This window comes from Balearica regulorum, chromosome 5 (assembly GCF_011004875.1).
Source record: "Balearica regulorum gibbericeps isolate bBalReg1 chromosome 5, bBalReg1.pri, whole genome shotgun sequence".
Lineage (NCBI taxonomy): Eukaryota > Metazoa > Chordata > Aves > Gruiformes > Gruidae > Balearica > Balearica regulorum.
Genome location: NC_046188.1, coordinates 59,237,855 through 59,260,991, shown reverse-complemented (window position 1 = coordinate 59,260,991; position 23,137 = coordinate 59,237,855). Strand labels below are relative to the sequence as shown.

General features: G+C 45.0%; 2 protein-coding genes across 9 annotated transcripts in view; one reads left to right on the top strand and one right to left on the bottom strand.

Moving 5' to 3' along the window:
* Nucleotides 1-546: 546 nt before the first annotated feature.
* ADM (adrenomedullin) lies at nt 547-3,776 on the bottom strand. The gene is made up of 4 exons (XM_075755161.1): nt 3,602-3,776; nt 2,900-3,010; nt 2,481-2,621; nt 547-1,955 (listed from the first exon to the last, which is right to left on the bottom strand). The coding sequence occupies exons 2-4, from the start codon at nt 2,995-2,997 to the stop codon at nt 1,646-1,648; spliced, it is 549 nt and encodes a 182-aa protein (XP_075611276.1). The 5' UTR covers nt 2,998-3,010; nt 3,602-3,776; the 3' UTR covers nt 547-1,645.
* A 6,882-nt stretch (nt 3,777-10,658) lies between these two features.
* The window catches only part of SBF2 (SET binding factor 2), a 266,637-nt gene continuing 254,158 nt past the window's right edge, over nt 10,659-23,137 (top strand). For 5 of the 8 annotated variants that reach the window (XM_075755156.1, XM_075755154.1, XM_075755158.1 and 2 more), the window contains exon 1: nt 10,664-10,877. In XM_075755156.1, the coding sequence (XP_075611271.1) occupies nt 10,823-10,877 (55 nt within the window). In that variant the 5' untranslated portion in view covers nt 10,664-10,822. Of the gene's footprint in view, nt 10,878-23,137 lie in introns of all 8 variants that reach the window. The other 3 variants (XM_075755159.1, XM_075755155.1, XM_075755160.1) reach the window with 2 other exon arrangements.

The following is a 23,137-nucleotide window of genomic DNA, read 5'->3' as shown; positions in this document are numbered from 1 at the left end:
GTTAAAAAAAAAAAGAGAGAGAGAACAAAACAACAAAATCCCTAATGCTAAGCTTTTATCCAAGATGTTCTGCCCACACTGAACCGGTCACCATTTAACTTTAACCTGAACTGTGGCCCAGGAAATCCTTCAACATAAATAACCTTGGAAGCTGCCATGACCATTTTTGGAACGTGCTCCCTCAATAAATCTGTTACTTTGTTGTGCAATGTTGAAGTGTGCAGTTGTTTCTCTGATTAATTAGGGCAAAAAATAAACTTGCACGATCAATCCAAGCTGTGACACGTTTCAGCCCTGTCTGAAACATGTGGGTAGGAAAGGCCTTAGAGCCCTCTAAACAGATCTGCCCTGGGATTGTGAGATGCATGCTCGCTTTTGAGTTTATTTGATTTGACTAGATAAGGTGGCTGCTAATAAAGTCTGTGACTGAGGAGTTTCAGTCTGTCACAGAACCGCCATGCTAGGTTAATAAGGGTAGGACTGAACACAGTAAGAAATCATTCATCTGGACCACCTGCCCCCACTAAGGACAATGTAACAGAACTGTTTTATGTAATAGTGTTTATTTTATTTCACATATTACCCATGGAGAACAGCTGATACATTCTCTACATCTTTCACCAGTCTGGAATGCAAGATAAAAAAAGGTATGGAAAAAGAGTTTAGCATTTGACATTCACGATATGAAAAATAGAGGGGATACAATGTTTTAAAATGCCCTTATGCAATATATATATATATAAAACGTATAAAAATAAAATATATTTTCCAAAAAAAAAAGATACAAACAGGACATGACACAGGACAATCTTAAATATCGATACGTATCTCATGATACACACACACCGCACTTATAATTAACAAAAACCACGTACAATTGCACTTTTCCTCTCTGTGACGTTCAAGTATATCGCAGTCCCCGCAGGGACTAGTGAGTGTCCGATTCCCTGCCGGGTGCAGATAACGCAGAGGGTAGAGCAGATGTGGGCGACCTGTCCTTGCCGAGAGCTGAACGCGCACCCCCAAACGCATGGGGACAGAGGGCGAGGCCGGGGCCGCTGCCCCCGGGCCCGAGGGTGCCGCGCAGCGGCCGGCGCCCACCGGAGTGTCCTTCCCCGGTCGCAGGGCTCCCCTGAGCAACCCCTCCTTGGGGCAGACGGGGCCGGGGCAGCTCTGGGCGCAGCTCGCTGGCAAGGAAGGCCCGGCCCCCGGGGTGCAACGGCGGGGCAGCGGCGCCTCTGGCGGCCGCGGTGCGGGCGCCTTTCAGTCCCAGGCGGCGGCGAGCGCGGGAACCGGCGGTGCCTCGCCCGGGGAGGGTAAAGAGTCAGTGACCGCCCCGCCGCTGCAGCGAGCGGGGGGAGCAGCCCCTGCGCGTCCCCAGCGGGACGCGGCCTTCACAGGTTCCCCGCGCCGTTTCTCCGCGCCAGGCGGGGACCGCAGGACCGGCCGCCCCTAGCCCTGCCAGGCCCTGGCGGCGCGGCCCGCCGCTCCACCGCCCCCGGCCCAGGGAGGGCGCGCCGGGGTCCCGCCCGGACAGGCGCTTCTCCACGAATTCGAGCGGCGGCTCCCGAGCAGCCGCGGACCTCCGGAGCGTCCGTGTCACAGTCAATCCATCCGAGTCGGCCTCGGCCGGGTCGTGCGCCGCTCAGACCCCGAGGATGGAAGCGAGGGGCTGCGCCCGCCGCGTCCGGGTGCGCCGCCCGGCCCGGGGGGAGCGAGGCGAGCTGCGGGGCTCGGGCAAGGAGCGCCGCCTGCGGCCGTAGCCCTGGGGGCTGATCTTGCTGGCGGGGGCGGCGTCGTCCTTATCCTTGTCGGTCAGCTGGTAGATCTGGTGGGCCAGCTTCTGCACCGTGCACGTCCCGAACCGGCACCCCGTGCGGATGGCTTGGAAGTGGGGGAAGCTGTTAATGCTCTGGCGGTAGCGCTTGACGCGGATGTGAGCATCCTCCCGGCTGCTGCGAAGCAGGAAGAGAGAGAGCGGGCATGAGAAAAACGCAGTGGGGCCCCGAAGAAGGGGACCCGGTGGGCCCGGGGCGGGGAGGGCAGGGAGCCCCCAGGCTGGAGGCGGGCCCCTCCCGACGGTGCAAAACTCCCCACCACCCCCCACCAGCCCCCCCGGCTCTGCTCTCCGCCGAGCGGCGGGAGAGGGGCGATCTAGTCGCAGAGCAGAGCTTGCTGCCGATGGGAGAAGAGGCCCCGCCGGTTTATGGCTGTTACTTTATCTGTGGATCCAGAGCTCAAGTTACTATTTATATTTGACTTTCACAGTAAAGGCGCTGCTATCTCCCGCCAGCTGAAGAGCGCGGGGAAAGGGAGGCGGGAGGCTGCTTTCAGCGCGATGTGCAGCCCGGGCAAGGACCTGTCTCCGGGGCTTGGGGGATCTATAGCGAGAGTAAGCCTAAACACCCAGAAACGAGGGGACCCTCAAACTTTCCACTGCCTCGAGCAAGTGCCCGAGCCCAGAAGGGGCTGGAATTTACCTGGGATGCGAGACTCGGAGATCCTCCTTCACGTCCTGGGTCCGTATGAGCGGCTGCACGTCGGCGGCTGCCCCCAGCCCTCGGAGCGCACCCGAAGGCTTCACGTCCCGTTTGGCTCGGCTCAGTGCCCATTTCGTCCATCTGAAAGGAGCGCAAGGGAAGAGGACAGCCTGTTAGCGCAAGCCTGCAGGGCGGGAGCCAAACCAAATAGATTCGAGGGGCGATAATCTTTGCCAGCGCCGAGAATTTTTTTTTTTTTTATGTTTCCTGAAAGGGCATGAGGCCTTTTAGGAGCTGTGCAATTCCCGCAGGGAATCGAATCCCTCTGATCACTGCCGGAGCCCGGCGCGGGGCGCGGAGGCTCCGCAGCTCCACGAGTGGGGCTGGGCGCTGGCAGGAGGGCGCGCTCCGATACTCACTTTCTTTTGAACTCTGTCGCTACGTCCACACTTGCAGCATCCACCCCGAAGAAGGTCACAGAACCGAGATAGAGCAGGGCTACGTGAACTAGTTTCATTCTGGCAGGGCTCCTGGTGGAGGGAAAAGAGAAGAACTGTAAGCGTGGTTGCTAATAAAAGTCAAGTAAGGTCTGTCCTTTCTGGTGATTCCAGAGAGCTCCTTCCCTCAGAGAGCCCCCAGGCTACCGGGGACTTTGTGTGCGATATGAACCAGAAGCTAATATTTGCTCAGCAACTTATCACAGAGTAAATAACAGAGCCTCCAAAGTTTACGTTTTGTCGAGAGTTTTACTTGCAGAGGCGGCTGAAAACCAGCAGGATTTCCAGAATACCCCCAGCGGCTTTCACTAGGATTTAGCAAACCCATGAGATTAGAGAGAGCTGGCTATCGGACGCATCGTTTCCAAACTCCAGCAAGTGTTTTGCTGCCTGAAGTTTATCCCCTGATAGCTCATCTTCCCACTTCACACGCAGAACCAGCTAGCTCTGGATCTTATGTTGTAAACTGCAGCTGACGCCAAGAGCCAGTGCAAGACTCTGCAGCATAACTCCAAGCTCTTCAGAACAGTCCAGATTTAGTAGATTTTTACTTTCTCTCCACCTCCCCTGCATCTTTTTTTTTTTGGCTGTTGTTTTTGAGGGAGGAAAAAAAATCGTCCTTACCTGACAGTGAGGATAATCCACTGAGACAAATATTCTTGTAGTAGCGATCCGAACTTGCAGGGTTTCCTGAGGAGCGAGAACTCCGTCTTTGTGCGTCTGAAGTAACCACTGCCGAGCTGCGCTCCACCGCTCCCTTATTATATGCAGCGCAGAGTGGGTGGACCTTCACGTGGCCAGGCGATTTCTTCGATATCCCTCTTCCCACATCCGAAGCACTTAATCATTCCAGCGTGGATTGGGAGCAACCCATGCTACGGTAAAAATAAGAGGATTATTGAAAATTATCTTAAACAACCCCCTTGGTATTTTGTTGATTATAACGACAGCTTTTAGGTGTGGATACCGAGTCATGGCATGACTTGCAAAATCTGATGAGCCCCTCAGTCTGTTTTACCGGGGACAGACTTTTTAACTGCGGATATATAATTATGTTTACACGGTCTGTAGCATAATTTCTCATTCTAGGCATCTTAAATTCAGGTGGGTGGAAACAGGGGAGTAGGGACTAGACTCAATCAATTTCAAAATCCATGCAAATCCATCAAATACCAACGTTCCAAAAGTAAACCCATATTTGGACAACGTGAATTATAATGAGTAACTGTAATGAATGCCAGCCTTCTTTACATAAGTAAGGAGGTGACAAATCAGACATCATTAATATTTATGACTCAGCTTGGGTGCATTTTTTTAATCTAATAAAATGTGTTTGATTTACTTGATCGATTCACATAAATCACAATTTAAATGGTTTTGGAAGATGAAGGTCAGAATGCACTTCTGCACCTTTGAACAAAGGAAAGGCATCGCTTTGGGGCAAACACAGGATCACTGAAACGCTTGGGGTTATGAACGCCGGGGAAGACTTGCCCCGTGTCGTTTCATCCCCAGTCCTCAAACCTTTATATGCGGGAGTACCCTTACTTCCCCGGTTATAAAGCTAAACCAGGGCATAAACGTTTTCAGGATCAAGGTATCTAACAGCATTCTCCTGGCTGGCCAGCAGCAAAACCTTAGTCTGCCCACCTTTTTTTTTTTGTGTGGTTTTTTTTTTTTTTTTTTTTAAACGGTCTGTAACATCTTTGCTCCCTGACGCTTCAGAAATGCAGAGGTCCGGCTTCGCAGGGGGTGCTGGAAGCCCAGCACCAAATGGACTGTTTCTCTACTTACTTATTGCAATGCAAATTCAGCGGAATCGAGGGAAATGCCCCAGGAGACTTGTGCCCTGAGGCGCCAGGGTCCCCTTCCCAGCGAGAGACACTGGGGAGGAAGGAATGAACTGCCGGGTGCGAGATGTTTCTCTCACATCTTGCCCCAAGCAAAGTTTCAAAAATCAGATGAGTATGTACTCGTGACTCTGCCTTTCTAGATAACCGCGGTATATAATAACACCTTGGAGAGGTATGTGCAAACGGATGACTGAAACTTTCCTGTGCACGGCTGACTGGGTCTAAGGTGCTCCCTCCCTCCCTTGCCAACAGCGTCCAGGCATTTGGAGGCTTCTGTCTCTGCTATCTACCTGTACGGGAACAGGCTGGCCCGGGAGCCGCCACCCCGCTCGGCTGCCGTCCATCCGTCCCTCACACTCTCTCCGCCGGTACCCACCGACAGGGAAGGTCAGCACTCACTGCAGCTCTTCCCCTTCGCATCCTCACGCCACCCATTATCCCGGCCGTGAGCCGGCCGCCGGGGTAAGCCCAGGTCCCCTCCTCTCCGCACCTGCCCGACTAGAGCACGGGACGCGGCGGCGGCTCCGGGGGCGCCGAGAGCGATCGGGGCAGCGCGGCGGCTGCCCCAGGCGGGGGGCGCAGTAGGAGCCGGCCAGCTCCGGGCTCTCCCTCGTCCCTTCCGCCCGCTGGCTCCGGCAGCTTCGCGGAGCCGCAGTCCTGCTGTCCTCGCCACGGACCGTGCTCCGGAGCAGAAATGCACAGAGCGAGAGGCTTGAGGTGTAAACTCGGAGAGGAAGAAATGGGAAAATAGGTGGTCTAGAGTGGGACTGTATCATGACCAGAGCTACACAACTGCATCAGACCACAATAAGTGGATTTTAGAGACCTCATAAGGCAGCTCAGGCTCGAGTGAGTTCAAGCATTTCCTTGATCAGCAGAAGTTGAAACTGAATCTAACTTTACTGAATGAGAAGGCAGGATTTGGTGTGATGAGCATTGCTTTGATTCAAATTCAGTCTCCTGTTCCAGTAAAAAAATCACACACTTCCCCAAATGCTGGAAAATCCCTGGCTAAACGGGAAGTGCATTTTGTATACTCTTAGGCAAACAATGCAGAAAGAATCCTGTGTTGGTTAGGAATAGTAACAATAGTAGTAACACAACTCACATGTGAGTACCATACTGACTACAACTGTCATTTTAGTGATACAAAATTAGCTCATTCTAATTCATGAGGTGGTAAAGTTTGGCACATAAATGATCAGTTTGCTGCTGATGTGACCTGTGAATGGGCTTCAGCAGGTAAAGCTGGTTCAAATGTAACACAAAACATCATGTTCTTTGTTCAGATGCTCATTTTGCTTTTCCAAAGCAGTTGCATTCCCATGCAGTTTGGAAATGAGCAATACTCACTAAATTTGTACTATGAGGTAACAGTGGCCCCTTTTAAAAAAATGTTTCATAAATAGTGAGTTATTTCCATTTTGAAAGAAGTTACACAGAATGTTCCATGGAAATATAATTCACAAACTATTGTTCTGAGGCAATGCCATGCAGTTCAGCAAGACTGGGCTCTCCTCTGAAGTGCACGGTCTCCTCTGGATGCTGCCTCATCCATTGCAGGGAAGTTGGCCTGGAGGAACATCCAGCTCTTGTACTTGTTTGCTGATTATCTTGGATGTGTCATTTAACCTCTCAATGTTGCCATATGTACAAAAGACTTTACAATATGTATCTGCTCTGGCAGATTGTGAAGATTAGTTGCTGTTTGTATAGCATTTTATTCAGGCTGAGTTTTATTCCAAAAGCAAAGGTCTAGAATCTGTAGGCATCAATGGGGAATCAGTTTGAGGCAAATATTCTGTGCTGATTACACAAGAAAATTCATAGAATCATAGAATGGTTTGGGTTGGAAGGGACCTTAAAGATCATCTAGTTCCACCTCCCCTGCCATGGGCAGGGACACCCTCCACTAGACCACGTTGCCCAAAGCCTCATCCAACCTGGCCTTGAACACTTCCAGGGACGGGGCCTCCACAACCTCTCTGGGCAACCTGTTCCAGTGCCTCACCACTCTAACAGGAAAGAATTTCTTTCTAACATCTAATCTAAATTGATCCTCCTTCAGCTGAAACCCATTACCCCTTGTCCTGTCACTACACTCCCTCACAAACAGTCCCTCACCAGCTTTCCTGTAGGCCCCCTTCAGGTACTGGTAAACCACAATTAGATCTCCCCGGAGCCGCCTTTTCTCCAGGCTGAACAATCCCAACTCTCTCAGCCTGTCCTCATAGGAGAGGTGCTCCAGCCCTCTGATCAGCTTCATGGCCCTCCTCTGGACTCTCTCTAACAGCTCCATGTCTCTCCTGTACTGGGACCCCCAGAGCTGGACACAGAACTCCAGGTGGGGTCTCACAAGAGCGGAGTAGAGGGGCAGGATCACCTCCCTCGACCTGCTGGTCACGCCTCTTTTGATGCAGCCCAGGACACAGTTGGCTTTCTGGGCTGCAAGCGCACACTGCCGGCTCATGTTGAGCTTCTCATCAATCAATACCCCCAAATCCTTCTCCTCAGGGCTGCTTTCAATCCATTCCCCGCCCAGCCTGTAGTTGTGAAAATTGTTGCTTGAAGCCAGTGGAAATGCCTTTGCATGTTTCATTCTGGGTTTAAACAAATTCTACTGAATTCATATGCCATGAGTATGAATATACTTGATTATTTTTCAGGCTGTATGAAACCAGCAGAAAAATGATACTAACAGAAGAATGACACCCCATGAAGGATGTAAAACCTCAGTCAAGCCCCACACAGAAAGGCCTTGCTGCTTGTGCACGCACTCAGCCAGCTTTGTCTGTGCCAAGGGCACAGTGACAAGGGTTGATTTCATTTTTGGTTGGTCCCATTGGAGGTGCTTTTGGCGAGCTTTACATCTGATAGGTTTAAGTACACCCAAAAAAGCTTCCTAAATGAGGGTCGGATGCATATTGGTAGGGCAAAACCTGGTCAGGGTCATGGCCGCTTCCCTGTTCTGGCATGGGGTGACACTGGATTAAGGGACTGCAGGCAGTGTGACCTTTATATTTTCTGAAGGAGGGGTTAACAGTAGAAGGTATTGAGAACCTTCACATCTTTTTGGTGCTAAGCACACAATCTGAGTGTGGCAACATTGTCCCTGGTGTGCTTTCAATCTCCTGGAGGGGCTGCAGCCCCACAGTTCTTCCCCTGTGATAAATATGTGGCTGCTTACTGGGTCATTCTGGAGACTTAGGCCTTGGTGTCCACCCAGAGCTGCTGCTCCGTGAGCCCCTTCATCTCCTGTGAGGAGCCAGGCTACTCTGCTGCAACAGAGGGAATTATGTTTTTGGTGGTCTGGATGAAAGTTCAGTTCGCTTTGCATTAGATTTTAGGTGAGCAAACAATCTGTCTGCTCCACTTCCTCAGCTGTCCTATAAAAGATTGCTCTATATTTAAGGGAAGTTAAGGAAGTAAGTTACAGATGACTGACTCCTTTTGCTGTCCATGCCGGTACACAGCTGTGTTCAAACCCAGATGAACAGTGCCCTTCCTGTTACATGAGTACTTAAGCCATGCCACTTCTTATGACATGCTTTATAAACTAACAAAGCTTTGGTTATATTGGTCTAGGTGAAAGAAGGAGCAAGGCTGTAAAGTCGGTGCTAGTAGTACTGGGGAATCAGTAAGTAACATCTTCCTCTTGATCCAGCATTTGTTAATGCCTCAGGAGAAGTGTTAGGTGATAGTCTCCTGCTAGAGGTGCTGGCTTAAAAGAGCAGTGAGACTTAACTACTGCGATTTGTTATTCCATATTGAACCTTTTTATGAGGGTAGGTACGATAACCCTAACATCCCATTTCAGCTCCAAATTAGGTAATATCTTAGTCTCTCTAAACTTTCCCTGCACTATCCCTTGCTTCTGTAAACTATTGCATGTCTTGGCTTTGTGCTGTTGACCAACTGCAGTATCCCTCGCTAGGAGTTATGGCGATGAGCTTTATCCTTGTCCACCTCACAGGGGTAATGTGTGGCTTCATTAAGATTTGCATTTCCTTTGTTGCTACTTCAGAAATACTTTTAATCAAAAAGCTCAGTGTTTTGAAAACAGCTTTGTGGGTTTCACTCATTAAAGTCTACAGGATCGTGAACCAAAATGCCTATGCATAACTCACAAAAGGTATTCCTTCTTCTAGCTCCTATCTAGTATAGGAAGTGACTGACCCCGCAGAGCATGTCTCTTTCTTGAAAGGTATAGTCAGTCTTTTTGATGTATGTATTACACAGTTTTCTTAACTTTTAAAGTTAACGAGCAATCTTATCAAGTTTAGATCTTTCTACATGGCATCTATTTCAAAACAGTCAAGCCACGAAGCTGATTACTCCAAGGAGATTTTGGCCACTGCCCTCTGATGAGAAGGCACAAGGAAGAACACTATACTTGATTGTCAAAGCTTGTCAACCAATTTGCCTCTGGGTTATCGTTGCATTGGCATGTCCCAGCTAAGTTGGAGGTGCAACAATTGCATGTTTGATACAGAAATGTCGGTATGAAACTGCTAATGACTGTCTGCTGGGTCCCTCATGATGGTGGATTGTCAGGAGCAAATCCAGTGACTTTGCTGCATTTCCACATGCACCACGGTATCCACGGCTGCTGCAGCTACTCACTGTAGTACAACTGATGTTCTTTGCGTTCTTTGTTCTCTCTGTGCTGTCAGACAGGACGTACATAGGAGCTTATAAGAATGTTCTGGCAGACTCTGCCACTTAACCAAATGCTCTACTGTCGGACATCCTGTTTATCACCAGCATCTCTGCGACTGCTGGCAAGCCTGGCAGGCTTTCGAGGGTGAGTCCAAATGGTGTCGGCCTCATCTGTATGTTATAAATAGCAACACGAAATCTCCCCGCTGCCTTGCGGAGCAGCGCCCTGGCAGTCACCGCGTGTGCCCAAACCAGGACGTCGTAGGCAAGGAAGGTTACATCGAAGCGCTGCTGGCCGTCGACCCCGTTAGCAGTCAACACCATTGGCAGGCTCCTGCTGCTAAGCCCTGCGACCTGCATGGAAGGGGGCACCCACATCGGCCAGAGCGGGCGGGAGGACGCGGCAGCCGGCAGAATCGGGCAGCCGCGCACCGCAGGGGAGGGCAGTCTCTTCAGGGCGCTGCTGCCGCGTCCGCTGCGCACAGCGTCGGGGGTCGCGGCTGCCGGTGTGAGGGAGGGCCGGGGCTGAAATCCCTTCCCCGTCACTCGGCTGCCTGTCAGGCGGTCGGCGGACACCACCACAGAGCTCGGCTGAGCCGCGCCGTTGGGGCCGTTAGCGCCGCGGCAGCCGCACGGGCCGACTTCCCCCGCAGCAGCATGTTCCGCACATCCCGGACAAACCGTAAACAGGAAACATCCTGGAAACGTAAGTCTGGATTCCCGAGGCTGAGCTCGGGGAGATGGCGTTAGTTCGCCGCCGGAGCGGGGACGGTGCCGCTCCCCGGCAGCTCCTCTCAGGAAAGGTCCCCGCGGAGGGCCGTGAGGTGAAGTCCCGCTCAGGCACCCGAGTTTTCCCGAGCGTGCAGATCGGTCGGACTTGCTCCGTTTTTTGTTTTTTTTCAGGGGAGAAAGCGTCTCGGACCCCCTGCCCCCCTGGGTGCGTACTTTACAGGGAAGCTGCGAGGAGACAAAGCCCGCGGCGGGCGGGGCGTGCCCCCCGCCCGGGCCCTCCCCACCCGCGGTGGGCTGCCAAGCGAGGCGATAGCGTTTGCATTGGTGACCCCCGACGACAGCCAGCGGCCCGGGGCAACGGGGCCGTGCCGCCTCAGCCGCGTGCCGCCGGGTAGCCGGGAGCCCTCAGCCCACGCCCAGCCCGGCGGGGTCACGGCGCAGCGGTCTCAGCGGCGCGCAGGCGCACAGCGCGCCCGCGCCTTCAACATGGCTGAGGTGGTGCTGCTTCTCTTGCAGCGGGCGCGGAGGGGAGGATGCTGAACCTCCTGGGAGCCGCCGCCGCAGCAGGGGTGGTGAGGCCTGAGGCGGGCTCCTCTCAGCCATGGCCAGGCTGGCCGACTATTTCATCGTAGTGGGCTATGACCACGAGAAGACAGGTAGGTGTGGCTGCGTGCAGGGCTGCCCCGCGGTGCCTGGCCTCTTCCCCCCTCCCCTCGTTCCTGCCTGGCCCCGGCCCCCTCCCGCCTCCGGTCGGGCCGCAGGAGGAGGAGACTGCCGCGCACACGGGGCGCGTGTCCGGCCGTGGGGAGGAGGGCGGCTGAGGGCAGCGGGGCTGGCCTCACCCCCGCGAAGGGGCGCAGCGGTCGGCAGGGGCGAGGGAAGGGTTAATCCCCCTTTCCTGAGGCGGAGCGGGCCGGCGGGAAAGCGGAGGGGCTCCTTAGCGGCTGGCTGGTCGGGCCCTGGCACCTCCGCCTGGGGGGGCGGCCTCGCCTCCGTCTCGCGGCCTCGGCCCACCTGGCAGCCCTGCTAACCCGGCCCCGCCGTGAGCCGGGCATGGCGCGGGGCCCGGCGGCCGGTAGCCGGGCAGGCCTTGCCCTGCCGCCCCAGCCGTTGGAAACGGGCAGCGGTTCCTTCGAGAAAACGGGGACAGGTTAAAATGTCGCCCACGGACGTGAACAGTACCGGCCCTCCGGCTCGGCCGACAACCGGTGCCCAAGCGGCGGCTCCCGCTGGGCAGGCAGTGGAGGCCGGCTGGGTGCTGGGGGTGTTTGTGCCGTGCCTCTTTCCCCATCCGCCTCTGCAGAAAACGGAGGCACTGGCTGCCGTTCTCCCACCTCTGTACTGTTAACTGAGGCACTTACACCCGCGGCCTCAAAGGAAAAGAAAGACACAGGGGGTCTCGGAGAGCAGTGGGACTATTTGCCCGTTTTCGTTGGCGGTTACAGCTTATCCCCTGTGAAAGAAGTGCCGCAGCTAACACCTGGGGAAGCGCCGTGGCACTCGGCGGGCTCTTCAGGAATGGCTGCTTTTCTTAAAGAATGGAGATGTCTGTCGTCTTTGGTGAAAGCAAAGTGGTGTTAGCTGCTATCGTTTTGTGCATAAAGAGAGAGTGGTTTCTATTACGTAACTTTTTGTTATGATAATATCACATTTGTTGCTGGAGAGTTCTTAAATCAGTATATAAACTGATTTGAAAATGAAGTGATTGTCAACTGCTATGTGTTTGTACTGGGTATTTCAGACAGATCTTTTGAATGTATGTTGTTAATAAACAATATTTTAAACAGTTGAATGTTCCCTAATTTGTTTGACTATGCATAAACCAAACAACACTCAAGTTTGTTACTCTAAGTAATTCTTTGAAGTGGCAATTGCATGTAATCTGTATTTGTTCATTCTAAAATTCTAACTCTTGGAGTAGGATTTTTTTTTTTTTAAAGAAATATAATTTTCAGAGAAATCATTGTATCTGTGTGTTTAAAGATACAGCAGCTTGGAAAATTCTGCTAAGGGTCTCCCTCCCAGATTTTCTATACTGGTATTATTATTCCATTAATTACAGCATGATTCCCTCTCCCACCCCATTTGGAAATAGGCTTGTTCTAATTGTAGTGGCAAAGTTATAAGACATGTGAGATGGAGAGTACTTTATGTTAAAAACAAAGATCTCCCCTTTCACTTCTCTCCTGTTTGAAACACTCTCCCTAACAATAGCAGAGCGCCCAAATCAAAACAAAGAAGCAACCAAAAAGTCCCGGGATGGTTTTAAGGACGAGACAAAGCAAGTAGGCTGCCTTCTTAAAGGGTATGATCAATCTGTCATAGCCACTATGTGAAATAAAATCACAGATGACATTGGAAAGCTTTATGTTTGTAAAATGTCTTCATCTGTAGTGTTTAAGTATGTGGTTAACTTCCTGTACATAAATTGTCTAAGTTTAGTAGAGTTGCATGGATGATGTTGAGCAGATTCAGAAATAACTTCAGAACCTTAATTTGAAAAGGTCATGCCCAGAAAGTAACTATTTAGACTTCGTTATTTAAATTACTTGTTGCTATTTCAATGCTTCATACTAAAAATGCTTGAAGGAACAACATTCTGTTGAAGACTAGGCATGCATTGTTTTCCACATTCCTTTACCCCCACATGCAATCCCATAATACATGGAGTACTGACCTTTTTCTTGTAAAAGTCATAGTTTCTTGATGCATTTATTATGCTTCCTTCTGTAAGAAAAAACAGGGGCAAACATTTCTAGGACTGTAGGCTTATTACCTGTGAAACTTTCAAATTTTTATGTTATTTTTTTCTTTTTTTTTTAATATTCAACAATGTTCTGACTTGGCTTTAATATGTTTGATTTTAATGTTGAGTGTAATTACATTTTGTAGTGGTTTTATTCAAGAATAATCTGTGGAATATCTTTGTGTAAACAAGCAAACAAAAATCCTGTAACCTTCCCCTTCTTCCCCAACCTGTACGTCAGCAGCAGTTTGGATAATATGCACTTGTGGTTAATAAGAAAGGATGTTTATAGTAATGACTGTTCTCCCCCAAAAGCCTTACTGCCTCTACTGTCTTTCTATAGCAGCCATCATCTCCTCGAACTTCATGTAGGTTTTATGGATTTATTTACATGTGCCAATATCCGCAGCATACTGAAAATGTGGTAAAGGTATTGCTTTCCTTTGCAGATTATCTAGCTTTATTTAAAAATATGCACTCTGTATAAAATGCTGTGTTTGTGCGCTTTTGCAATTTAGGATCAGATTTCTAGATTTCTCTTGTTGCAGAAAAATTTTTGTGCTACAAGTTTTTATGCAGCATAGTCAATCTGAAGGGAAAGTGAACGCTTTTATTGTCCTCAAATAAACCAAAGAGAGTATCCTTTGGTGGTGAAACATTTTAAAGTTCATTCCTGTTCCAGTCTAGGCCTGTGTGAATTGATATTATTGCAGTCCTAGTGCTATCATCCCTATTGTGTTAAATCTTCCTTTCGTTTTCAGCTTGCTTTAAGATACTGACCTGTCAAGAAAGATCCTTCTTGCTGCATATTTTGCCTGTGTCACTGTATCATTTTTTTTTTCTGGGTTAGTTTACTGCTAATTTTTCAAATAGAATTGGCTCACCAGGATACCAACCGAGTGCCAGTAGCGGCATAAAAGAGGAGTAGGAGGACAGATCACTGCAGCCTGAATTTATATCAGCTTAACTGGTCCTAGAGCCGTGGACACACAGATGTTAGTCAGGTGCCTTAGTCTCCTACATGCTCTAAGGAAAGTAATGGGTGCCTTTGAATAGTTCCTGTAACAGGCAGTTTGTTTGTGCTTGGCAAGATGCATGGAGGTTCAGCTTGAACGGAGAACGAACTTTGTTGCTGACAACTTAGGTGTCAGTAGACTTTCAGGCACATAGGTAGCTAAGGAGGGGTCTATGTGTGGTAAAGGATAATCTGATTCACCTAGCTCTTTATGTATTTCAGGTACAGTTGACTGTATTCCTGCTTAAAAATTACTTAGTCTGTATCTTTCACCATAAAAGTAAGCTTAAATATATCATAGTTCTAATTACTGTTGTATATTTTAAAAACTCATTCTGAGCCACTATGAAGAACTGCTATAGCAGTAGCTGCTGTTGGAAGTTCATGTTCAGTATCTGGATGGTTGGAGAAAGCAGTTTTAATAAATCCCCAAGATTTAATAAAACCCCTTGGTTTTGTTCTAACAAATGTGAAGGATGTCAGTGATGCACCAAGGTTGATTGCTTTACCATGTTTATTTTACATTCAACTGAACCTTTACTAAGGTAAACAACCACATTTTTCTCCAACGTATCAGCACAATAAAGCTGTTACATAGCTTGCTATGAAAGGCATTTACGGAAGTCTAGAGGGAACAAAGGTGCTAGAAAATGTAGTTACTCTAGGTTAAAAGCTAGAGAATATTCCAGAAGACGTTACTGTATATCCATTTTCTTTTTCCATGGATTTTGAAGTGCTCGATAGGCTTCACCAAAAATTCCTGTTTAATATGTTTGCATAATGGAATGTGGATGGGATTTAGGAAGAACACAGATGTTTGCAAAGATCACAGAAGGGCATGAGAAAATGCCGTTTGGTTTGGTTTGGTTTTGCTGCTATAAGCCATAATCATAGATTTACACCTGGAATTTACATATAGTGGTACTTGTAAAGGTAAGAGAATGTTTTATGTTTTCCTTAGCTTAGCAACTGAAAGGTAAGGTTAAAGAAGAGACAACTGAATACTGGATTTGATTAATTTGCCCATACATGCCTAATGGCTTTGCTGTAGGATGCTGTTGAGTACACAGGAGTTAACTCTGAAAACCTGCAAGGTGGAGTGAATGTTTTCTATGAGACTTCTTTGCTATAAGAAGACACTAATGTTTTTTTGTTCTTGTGTATGCATTGCAATGTGTATGACAGAAGGTTTGCAACAGTATAGCAGTTTTATTTGGCTGTTGTCATAACTGCTAAATGCTGAAATAATGTGTAGGCTCTGTTGTGGTTGTTTCTGTTCTGATTTTTATCAGCTTCTTTTCAGGGAAGCCTTTCTTGTCTAACATAGCTTCATATCTCGGTGGATTTTGAAACTAGACAAGTGATTGATCACAGAGTGGGAGAGGTTCCTAAATGCAGTTGTCTGATTCTTTTATTTTTCCTGTGGGCAGATTTTGCCTGTGAAGAATATTCTTTTCATTTTGGGGGGTAAGTAGCATATAAAATCATAAGGATTTTTTGGTGTATTTGTTGTATAGTCATAGTTGGGTATTCCTCTGGGCTGGTGTATGTATAAGGAGGATTTCTTGGTGTCTTGGTATGCAATCTCTGTAAACCAGAAGATGTAGAAAAAATAAGGGAATCGAGCTCTTACTCCAAAGGCTTTCTTGTCTGTGCTGAGGCTTAATTTAATTCACAGGCAATCTAGGGAAATCTCAAAGGGAAAAAAAAAAAAACCCAACAAAAACGAAATCCTCCTTTTTGTGGAGGAGAATTCTTGTAACTGTAATGAAACATCAAGTGTACTGTCAGAATTGGAGCAGAATGCGGGTATGTAAGTAACTGTGTATTGCAAGAGGTTACCATAGTTGGCTATGACTGGAGAAGGGCATTGGTGCCTGAAAACTTTTCCAAACAAATTAGTTGCTCTAGTATAAGAAATTATCTCTTTCTATAAACCTTGTCCTTGCTCAGTTTAGTTTTCAAGTACAACAGTCTCTGTAATGCCATACTGAAAGAGAATGAGAAAAGAGTATTTCCAGTGCTTGTGGGTTGGTCGGTTTGTTTGGTGGTGTGATTTGGTTTTTTTGGGGTGGGGGGGTGGTTTGTTTTGGTTTTTTTGTCTCTGTGTGTGAGATAAGGCTGTCTTGAAAATCCACTTGGAGGGAAAAAACCCAACAGCATCAGTATTTTTTTGGTAGCATGTCTTCCTAAAATGTATTCAGGCAGTTTCTTCTAATATATAATGTTGACTATAAAAAAACCTATTGTTTTGATTTATGGATCCACTATAATTTTGGAGAAGCCTTAAAATCAATACAGATCAGTATAACTCTTCTTTCCCTCAAATGTCTGCTAGTGATATCTCTAAAGAACTTGGATTTGAAACTCTTTGCTCAGTCGGTCTTGCCGTCATACTAGCAGCAGTAAAAATACGTTTATTTTTCAGCCTTTCAATTTAAATCAAGACATGCATGGAGGCTGAATGTTTATTCTATAAGCTATCTTCATTTGCCCTAAAATGCAAGGACACAGATTCTGTTGAGGGAAGTAGCATTTTATATCTTTGGGGATATTTTAAGACTAAATTGCAGTAAAGAAACTCTCTCTTCCTTTTTCTGTTCCGGATTAACTTTGTGGATTATCTAACAAAAAGACACTTTTCCTGCAGCGTGTTCATGGAAAACCGTTTGTTATGCAAGCCTGAATACTATTTAAGCACTGGCTTTCTATAACCGCAAGTATATTTTTCAGTGAGGGGACAATGAGAATGACATTTAACTCCTCCAATGTCACAAACATAATATTCTTATCTTATAACACTGAGGAAGATAATTATACTGCTATGGTAGTTCATTGACATGAATTTAAAATACCAATGACCTCCTCAGCTACTGGTACTTACAAAGTAAAAACAAAGGAAAACCACAGTCACTGTGGAATTGTTTTAGAATGCGGAACAGTAGATTTTCAGTTCGACCTTGATAAACCTCAGTGAAAGTTGTATCTTACAAATATAGACTGGTAATTAGGAAGTCTTCCTTTGATTCATCTCTTCTTTTACTCTTCCTTTGCAGTAACATGAGATTTCTTGCTTATATAGTGAAAAAAAATTATTTCTAACAATAACACTATCATTATTGATGAGATTAATTTTCTTCTGCTTGGTGTTTTGGGAATTGTATTCCAGTTATATGTATTGGTTGAGATAAATTATTCCTTTGGTGTCAGTGGTATATTCTGAAGTCAAGGACAATCCAATTAGTGTTGATTGGGATTTGGCAGCTAAATCCATGCTCATTGAGCCAAGAACATGCTTGTTATTGCTTATCTGTTAGTGATTAGATGCATTGTGATTTCATGTCTCTAATATTTACAGTTCTCAATTTTCAAGCTTCTACAAACTGTGTAATGTGAAAAAATGGAGTAATTGAACACAGTTTGAATTCTTTGTTTGCTTTGTAGTAGTCTTGTGCTCAACGTAACAACAAAGTAACTAATCACAAAATTTCCACTAAATGACATAAGTAACGGACTCTCAGTACTGCAGTGGAAACCAATAGTTGGTGACAGCTGGTACAGTCTGAGGTTTTGTGTGGCTGTAGCAGAGGAATATGAATATACAGAAAATACAAAATCGTCATAATTCTGGATACAAATTCAGGACAGCTGCATACAAAACCACACTGGACCCTGGGAGACCTTGATGGATAAAAAGAGGCAAAGGAATGTTACTGGGGTTACAAAATCAATCACTCAGAAATTCGGGGGGGGGGGGGGAAGAGGTAGGCATAATGTCCTTTCAATGTGGTTCGTGTGTTGTTTCCTAGGATTTAAAAATGCAAAACTGAGAAAATTCACTGTCTGACGTTTGGACAGGTGTTCAGCAAGATTGGAAGCATCTTTTTAAATGGTAGACTTATATGTTGGGTCTAATGGAATAGTAACTAGAAGGAAGATGAGACATTCTGGCAGAAGATTTCTCAGATACTTGTGGATGCAAGGGAATTATGACTCTTCTTTCTAGAATCTTGACTTCAGTTGTGGAAAATTGTGCTTTGGAAAATGGATTTCACTGAACTACTTTTGCCAGATGCCATAAATATTAATACCAGGAGTACTGAGTGTTGTCGGTTGGCAGTGTCCCCTTCAGGCTCTGTAGTGGGCTGCACATCGCTTCGATGTGGTTTGGGAGCCCTTGCTCTGTAGGATGGTGGCCACTCTTCCTCCTTACTCTTTGACACATTCTGGTATTTTAAAATTCTTTCTGTTTTCTAGAAAACCAAACTAGGTTTACCCCAGAAGAGTCTCTGACCTCAGCGTCTCTTTTTTTCTCCCTCATTCCCTCCCTTCTCTCTCAATTTCTGTTTAGCCATTTTTATCTACTCTGTGGTTTTCTGAGATGATGTCCTCTTGTCCAGTCAGTCTAATTTCTTGTGTTTTTCATATTTAAATAAATATCAGTTCATCATATAAACACAAAGGCGAGGTTTTTGTCCCTGCTATAAATTTTGAGCCTAAAAGAGTGTGTGCTAGAATTCTAGTTTCAGCAAAATAGTCCTTTTGCCCAGTCTTATTTCTTAGAAAAAGTATTTGGTGTGAAGTTCTCTGAAGTAATCGAGCTAGAGACAGATATTAAGCATTGAGACTTTGGTACATTTAGTTTGGCGAAGTGAGAAATAATTGACAATATTTATAGAATAAGAAGTTAAAGCACTGCGAGTAATGCTTATGCCTGTTAGCTGTTTGCATATCTAAAAAGCATTGCACTCATGTTTCTTCTTGGTTTCTTATAACTGGACCAGTTGTAGCACAATAACCCTCTTAGCTTGATTGCTGCATTGTTAAACTCTTTCACATTTTAAATTTGTACATTTAACACGTGTGTGCTTTGGACAAAGAAATACAGACACTCGTCCTTTTTTGTGACTATTGTTCTATGAACTGTAAATATAATTCCTAAGTGGCAGTAAGCATAAGCTGACTGTATGACTAACAAAATACTCAAGACTTTTTCAAAAGGACCAAGTTGTGATTTTGTCGTAAATACAACTGTAATGGGCTTTTAATTCTTTAAATATTGTTGAATGGGCATACTGTACTTTTAAAAATAACAGTAAATTAGGAAATATGTGATTTTAATGCTATTACACAGGCCACTTTTTATAAAAATGCAAGTTGCAATTGCATAAAAAAAGAAAAGAAAGCCACATGCTTTGTTCTTGCAGAACTGTTTCTTCATAATTAGTCTCTTTTTCCAGAAAAATATATAGAAGTTTTAGGAAGCTTGTGCAATAGCTAAGACCTTACTGTTCTAAATTGTTAGTATATGCTATTTTTAAACTAAGTTTAACACAAATAGTTCTAGTAAACATCACAGGAGGATTTCAGTTTTCTTCTTGATTGGTAACTTGTGAAGAGGGAAGTGGGTTTCATATTTTTGAAGACCTTCAGTTTTCCTTTGAAATTTTGTCTTAGTTTATTTTAGTTTTTCTTCCTAAAACACAGATTTTGAAACCACAATTTTTTCCCCCATATAATTTTGGTAATTTAATCTATTTCTAGTCTTTCTGTCTTAGGTTGTGAGTTCTTATAACAGTAGATCCTTCAGTATGTTGGAATCTTTTTTTCTTCATTGTTTTTTGTTTAGTGATGGATGCAGCTCTCAATACTGATCGTGTAAGAGCTGGTATCAGATGCTAATGTGGTTGATTGAAAATTGTTATTGAATTCATTGTGTCTAGTAGAAGGGTCTGGATTTGCCCTTGATATCCTCTTCTTTCCCAGCTTTGAAAACTCATAGTACTTGTAAACCCTGGAGATGGCTTTTGTGCAGTTCAGAAGGTCACCGCTCATTTGGTAAAGTGGTGGAATGCCCAAGCCCCATTCCACCTGGCCTAGAACACTTCCAGGGAGGGGGCATTTTATAGTGGCTAAAACTTAAGTGCTTATTTTAAGTAACAAACTGTGGTCGACTCTGCTAACATGAACTAAGATAATGCCTGTGGAAGTCTGATTTGCCCTTTAGCTGGAGGCAGCTGCCCCTACAGCAATTTTAGATGTGCCAGTTCCTTGCTAGTTCCACGAATGAGGTTTTGACTCAAGCTGCCAGTAAACATGCTATAAGCTGAGATACCTGGATTTGTATTGACATGATTGAAGCATGGTGCACATGTCCCCTTTTTCCAGCTCTGAGGGGCTGATTGTTTCTAGCAGAGAAGCAAAAAAAAGAACTAGAACATCCCAAACTACCTCAGTAGGTTGTACTAGGACTAGCGTGTCAAAGCTGTGGTGTGTCAGCTGTGATGGTGTTATAATTCAGCAGTACAGCCAAAGCAAGTGTCATGTTTTTTCACTTACAGGCAACTGAAAAGAAAACAAAACCATAGAGAGTCACATGTTTGTGATTTGGAATTCAAAAGTCTTCTTTGAAAAGATTCTTTTTCCTGTTTGATTAATCTGCATAAATAATGATACCAGGTTTGCCACTGAGTAAACAGTGTCGATTCAAGTAGTGATACTTTTGTAAGGTTGTTGTTTCAGTACCGTGTTTTCCAAATATTTTGTTTATAGTGTTTATTATGAAGAGAGATGAGATCATATGTATTTAACAAAATATCCTTGCAGATGCTGTTTTTATTATTTTGTTCTCTTTTGCCACATGGCATCTTTTTGGAAGAGGCAAGACTGTCACTGAAGCATTTTATTTTTTGTGAGACAGTGGTCTGAAAGTATCCATAAAACACACTTTTTACCTTTCTGACGTTGTGAGATGTTTTTGCATTTTTTTAAAAATTTGTGTTTGCTTATGATTTTTCTTTCTTTTAAGAAAATATGGCCCAGTTGCTTAGTAAATGACAATTTTTAGAAAAATTGCAGTTCGAGAACATGTGGCTTCACTGGTTTAGTCTCTAAACATTGTCACTGTCATAGCTCCTCTTCTTGTTAGTAGCCTAGTAGCATACAGAAGGTAACAATTTACATCCATGCTTAATTCTAACAGAAATTAGGATTGTCTCTTGTTGTGATGAGTTAGGCCTCTAAAATCCTAACTCAGAAGACTATTGTTTTGATAATCTGTTGTTTTCTTGATAGTATGCTTACTATTATTTGAAGTTAGAAAACCCAGAGGTAAGATTTAGATAAAAGTAGTAGTAATAGTAATAATCATGATATCTTAATTTGGACTGAACCCATAGTGTTGTATGGCTTATGGAAGCCACCTTGGAGATGTTCCCTTTCTCAAAGTTGTGATGGCTAAAGATAGGATGCTGAAAAACAAAAACTGTGCAAGTCATATCTTGCTTTGTAAGAGTTGTGTGTGTTCTGTTTATTCTTGGCCAGTGTGCTTAAAGTTCTAATAAAGTTTGTGGGTTGCATTGTCTCCCATTGCTAACCTCTTTCCTCCTCCTCCTCCCTCAGTAATTTTTCTTGTTTTCGGTTTCTTGTAAAACTTAGGTGAGGACTATTAATAAAATACTTTGAAATCCTGAAGCAGAAGACTCTTGAACTGCAGCATATAGTTCTGAATTAAAAATCAGTTCCTGTTTTGTAAAGACCAATTTTACTTATTCTTTGGGTTGGAAAAAACTGCCAAGGGTAAATATTTCACCAGAATATAAAACTTGATCAGATATTCTGATCAGTTTGTTATGCATCCTTATGTTTGAGAACCAACTTTATCATCCAGCTATCTGTTTGGTTTTTTTTTTTGCTGTTTTTTGTCAAACTACACAGTGTTTTGTAGCAAGAATTATTATTCTACAAAACTCTTCGAAACACTTCCCCCCTCTCCCCCCCCCAAAGGAAAAAAAAAAAGAAAAAAGACGAGCATATGGCTTCTTTGAAAAATCTGATGTAGGGATGTCTAGCTTTTTAAAAAATCCCCATATGAAGTCTAGAAATGAGCAGTAGTTACTGAGCAGTAGGAATCCCTAATTACTTACTGTCTAAATCTGGTATGTACTCCATACCTAATATTAACTGTGCTTTCTTACAGCTTCAAAAATAGATTTGCAGAGACCAAAACATAAATGCTATGTTTTATTAGATTTATTTGACTTATGGTTTTATGAAGACTCTGAATCTTTTTTATTCTTATATATTTGACAGTTATCAAGGAGAGGTTTGGACTATAGTAATCTTAATATAATTGTACAAAGCCTCATATGCTTTTTACAGTTTTTACAGCAGATGGACAAAGATTTTGTCAGCATTGTCTGTCCCATCTTAATTTTCAGCAAATTTTTGTATCTGAGGCTTTTAAAGAATCTAAGCTGTTGCTGGTTAAATGGTAAGAGTCTCAAGAGTTATGAGTAGATTAAAGGATAGAAGCAATGGTCACTATTCATAGGCAATGTTGGTAGCATGGACTCCCAATATGAATTTTGCAAACCTTTTTTGTTCAACTTGTAAATATCCGGTAAAAAGAAAGGTGGTATAGGGGATGAGACTTTCAGATGATTAAAAAAAAATAAAAATCATTCAGGATAGCTGAGTCTAAAGGTTATGGTGAATCCTCCCAGAAAGAGCTCGTGATACTGAGTGACTAGATGTTAAAATTTTGGATGAGATGCAGTTTTGATAAATACAAGCTAAAGTACAAGCACTGGTGAGGAAAGATGGTGCTAATGTACATTCACAACAATGATCTCCCATTTAGCTATTGTCACTTAGTGGAAAAATTCTTGGAATTTGTTGGGACAGTTCTCTGTAAACATCAGCTTAATGGCTGGTGATAATGACAACAGTAAACCCAGAAATAACCAATATGGAATTGTGGAAAAATACCCACCAGAAAACATTGTGGTGTTGGGACTTGCAGCCTAGGGAACAAGAATGGATGAAGTGAATCCCAGAGGTCCTGTTTGGCTCTGGTTTCTAGAGGCCTGAATCAAGAAAGACTGGACAGGACCTCCGGGAATCACCTGGTCTATCTGTTCTATAGCTGTAGCCTTTGCTGGTTTGTCTAACTCATTCTTAAATCCCCCCAATGACAGCATTTTCACAGCCTGCTTTATCACTCTATTCCAGTGCTTCTCTGTCTGACTTTTAGAAGGGTTTTCATAGTGTTTGACTCAAGTGGGCTTTGGTACAGTTTTTACAGTTATTACTATTCTTGCAATGTGGTGACCAAACTGGATGTGGTAACTTACATGAAATCTTACCTATACTAA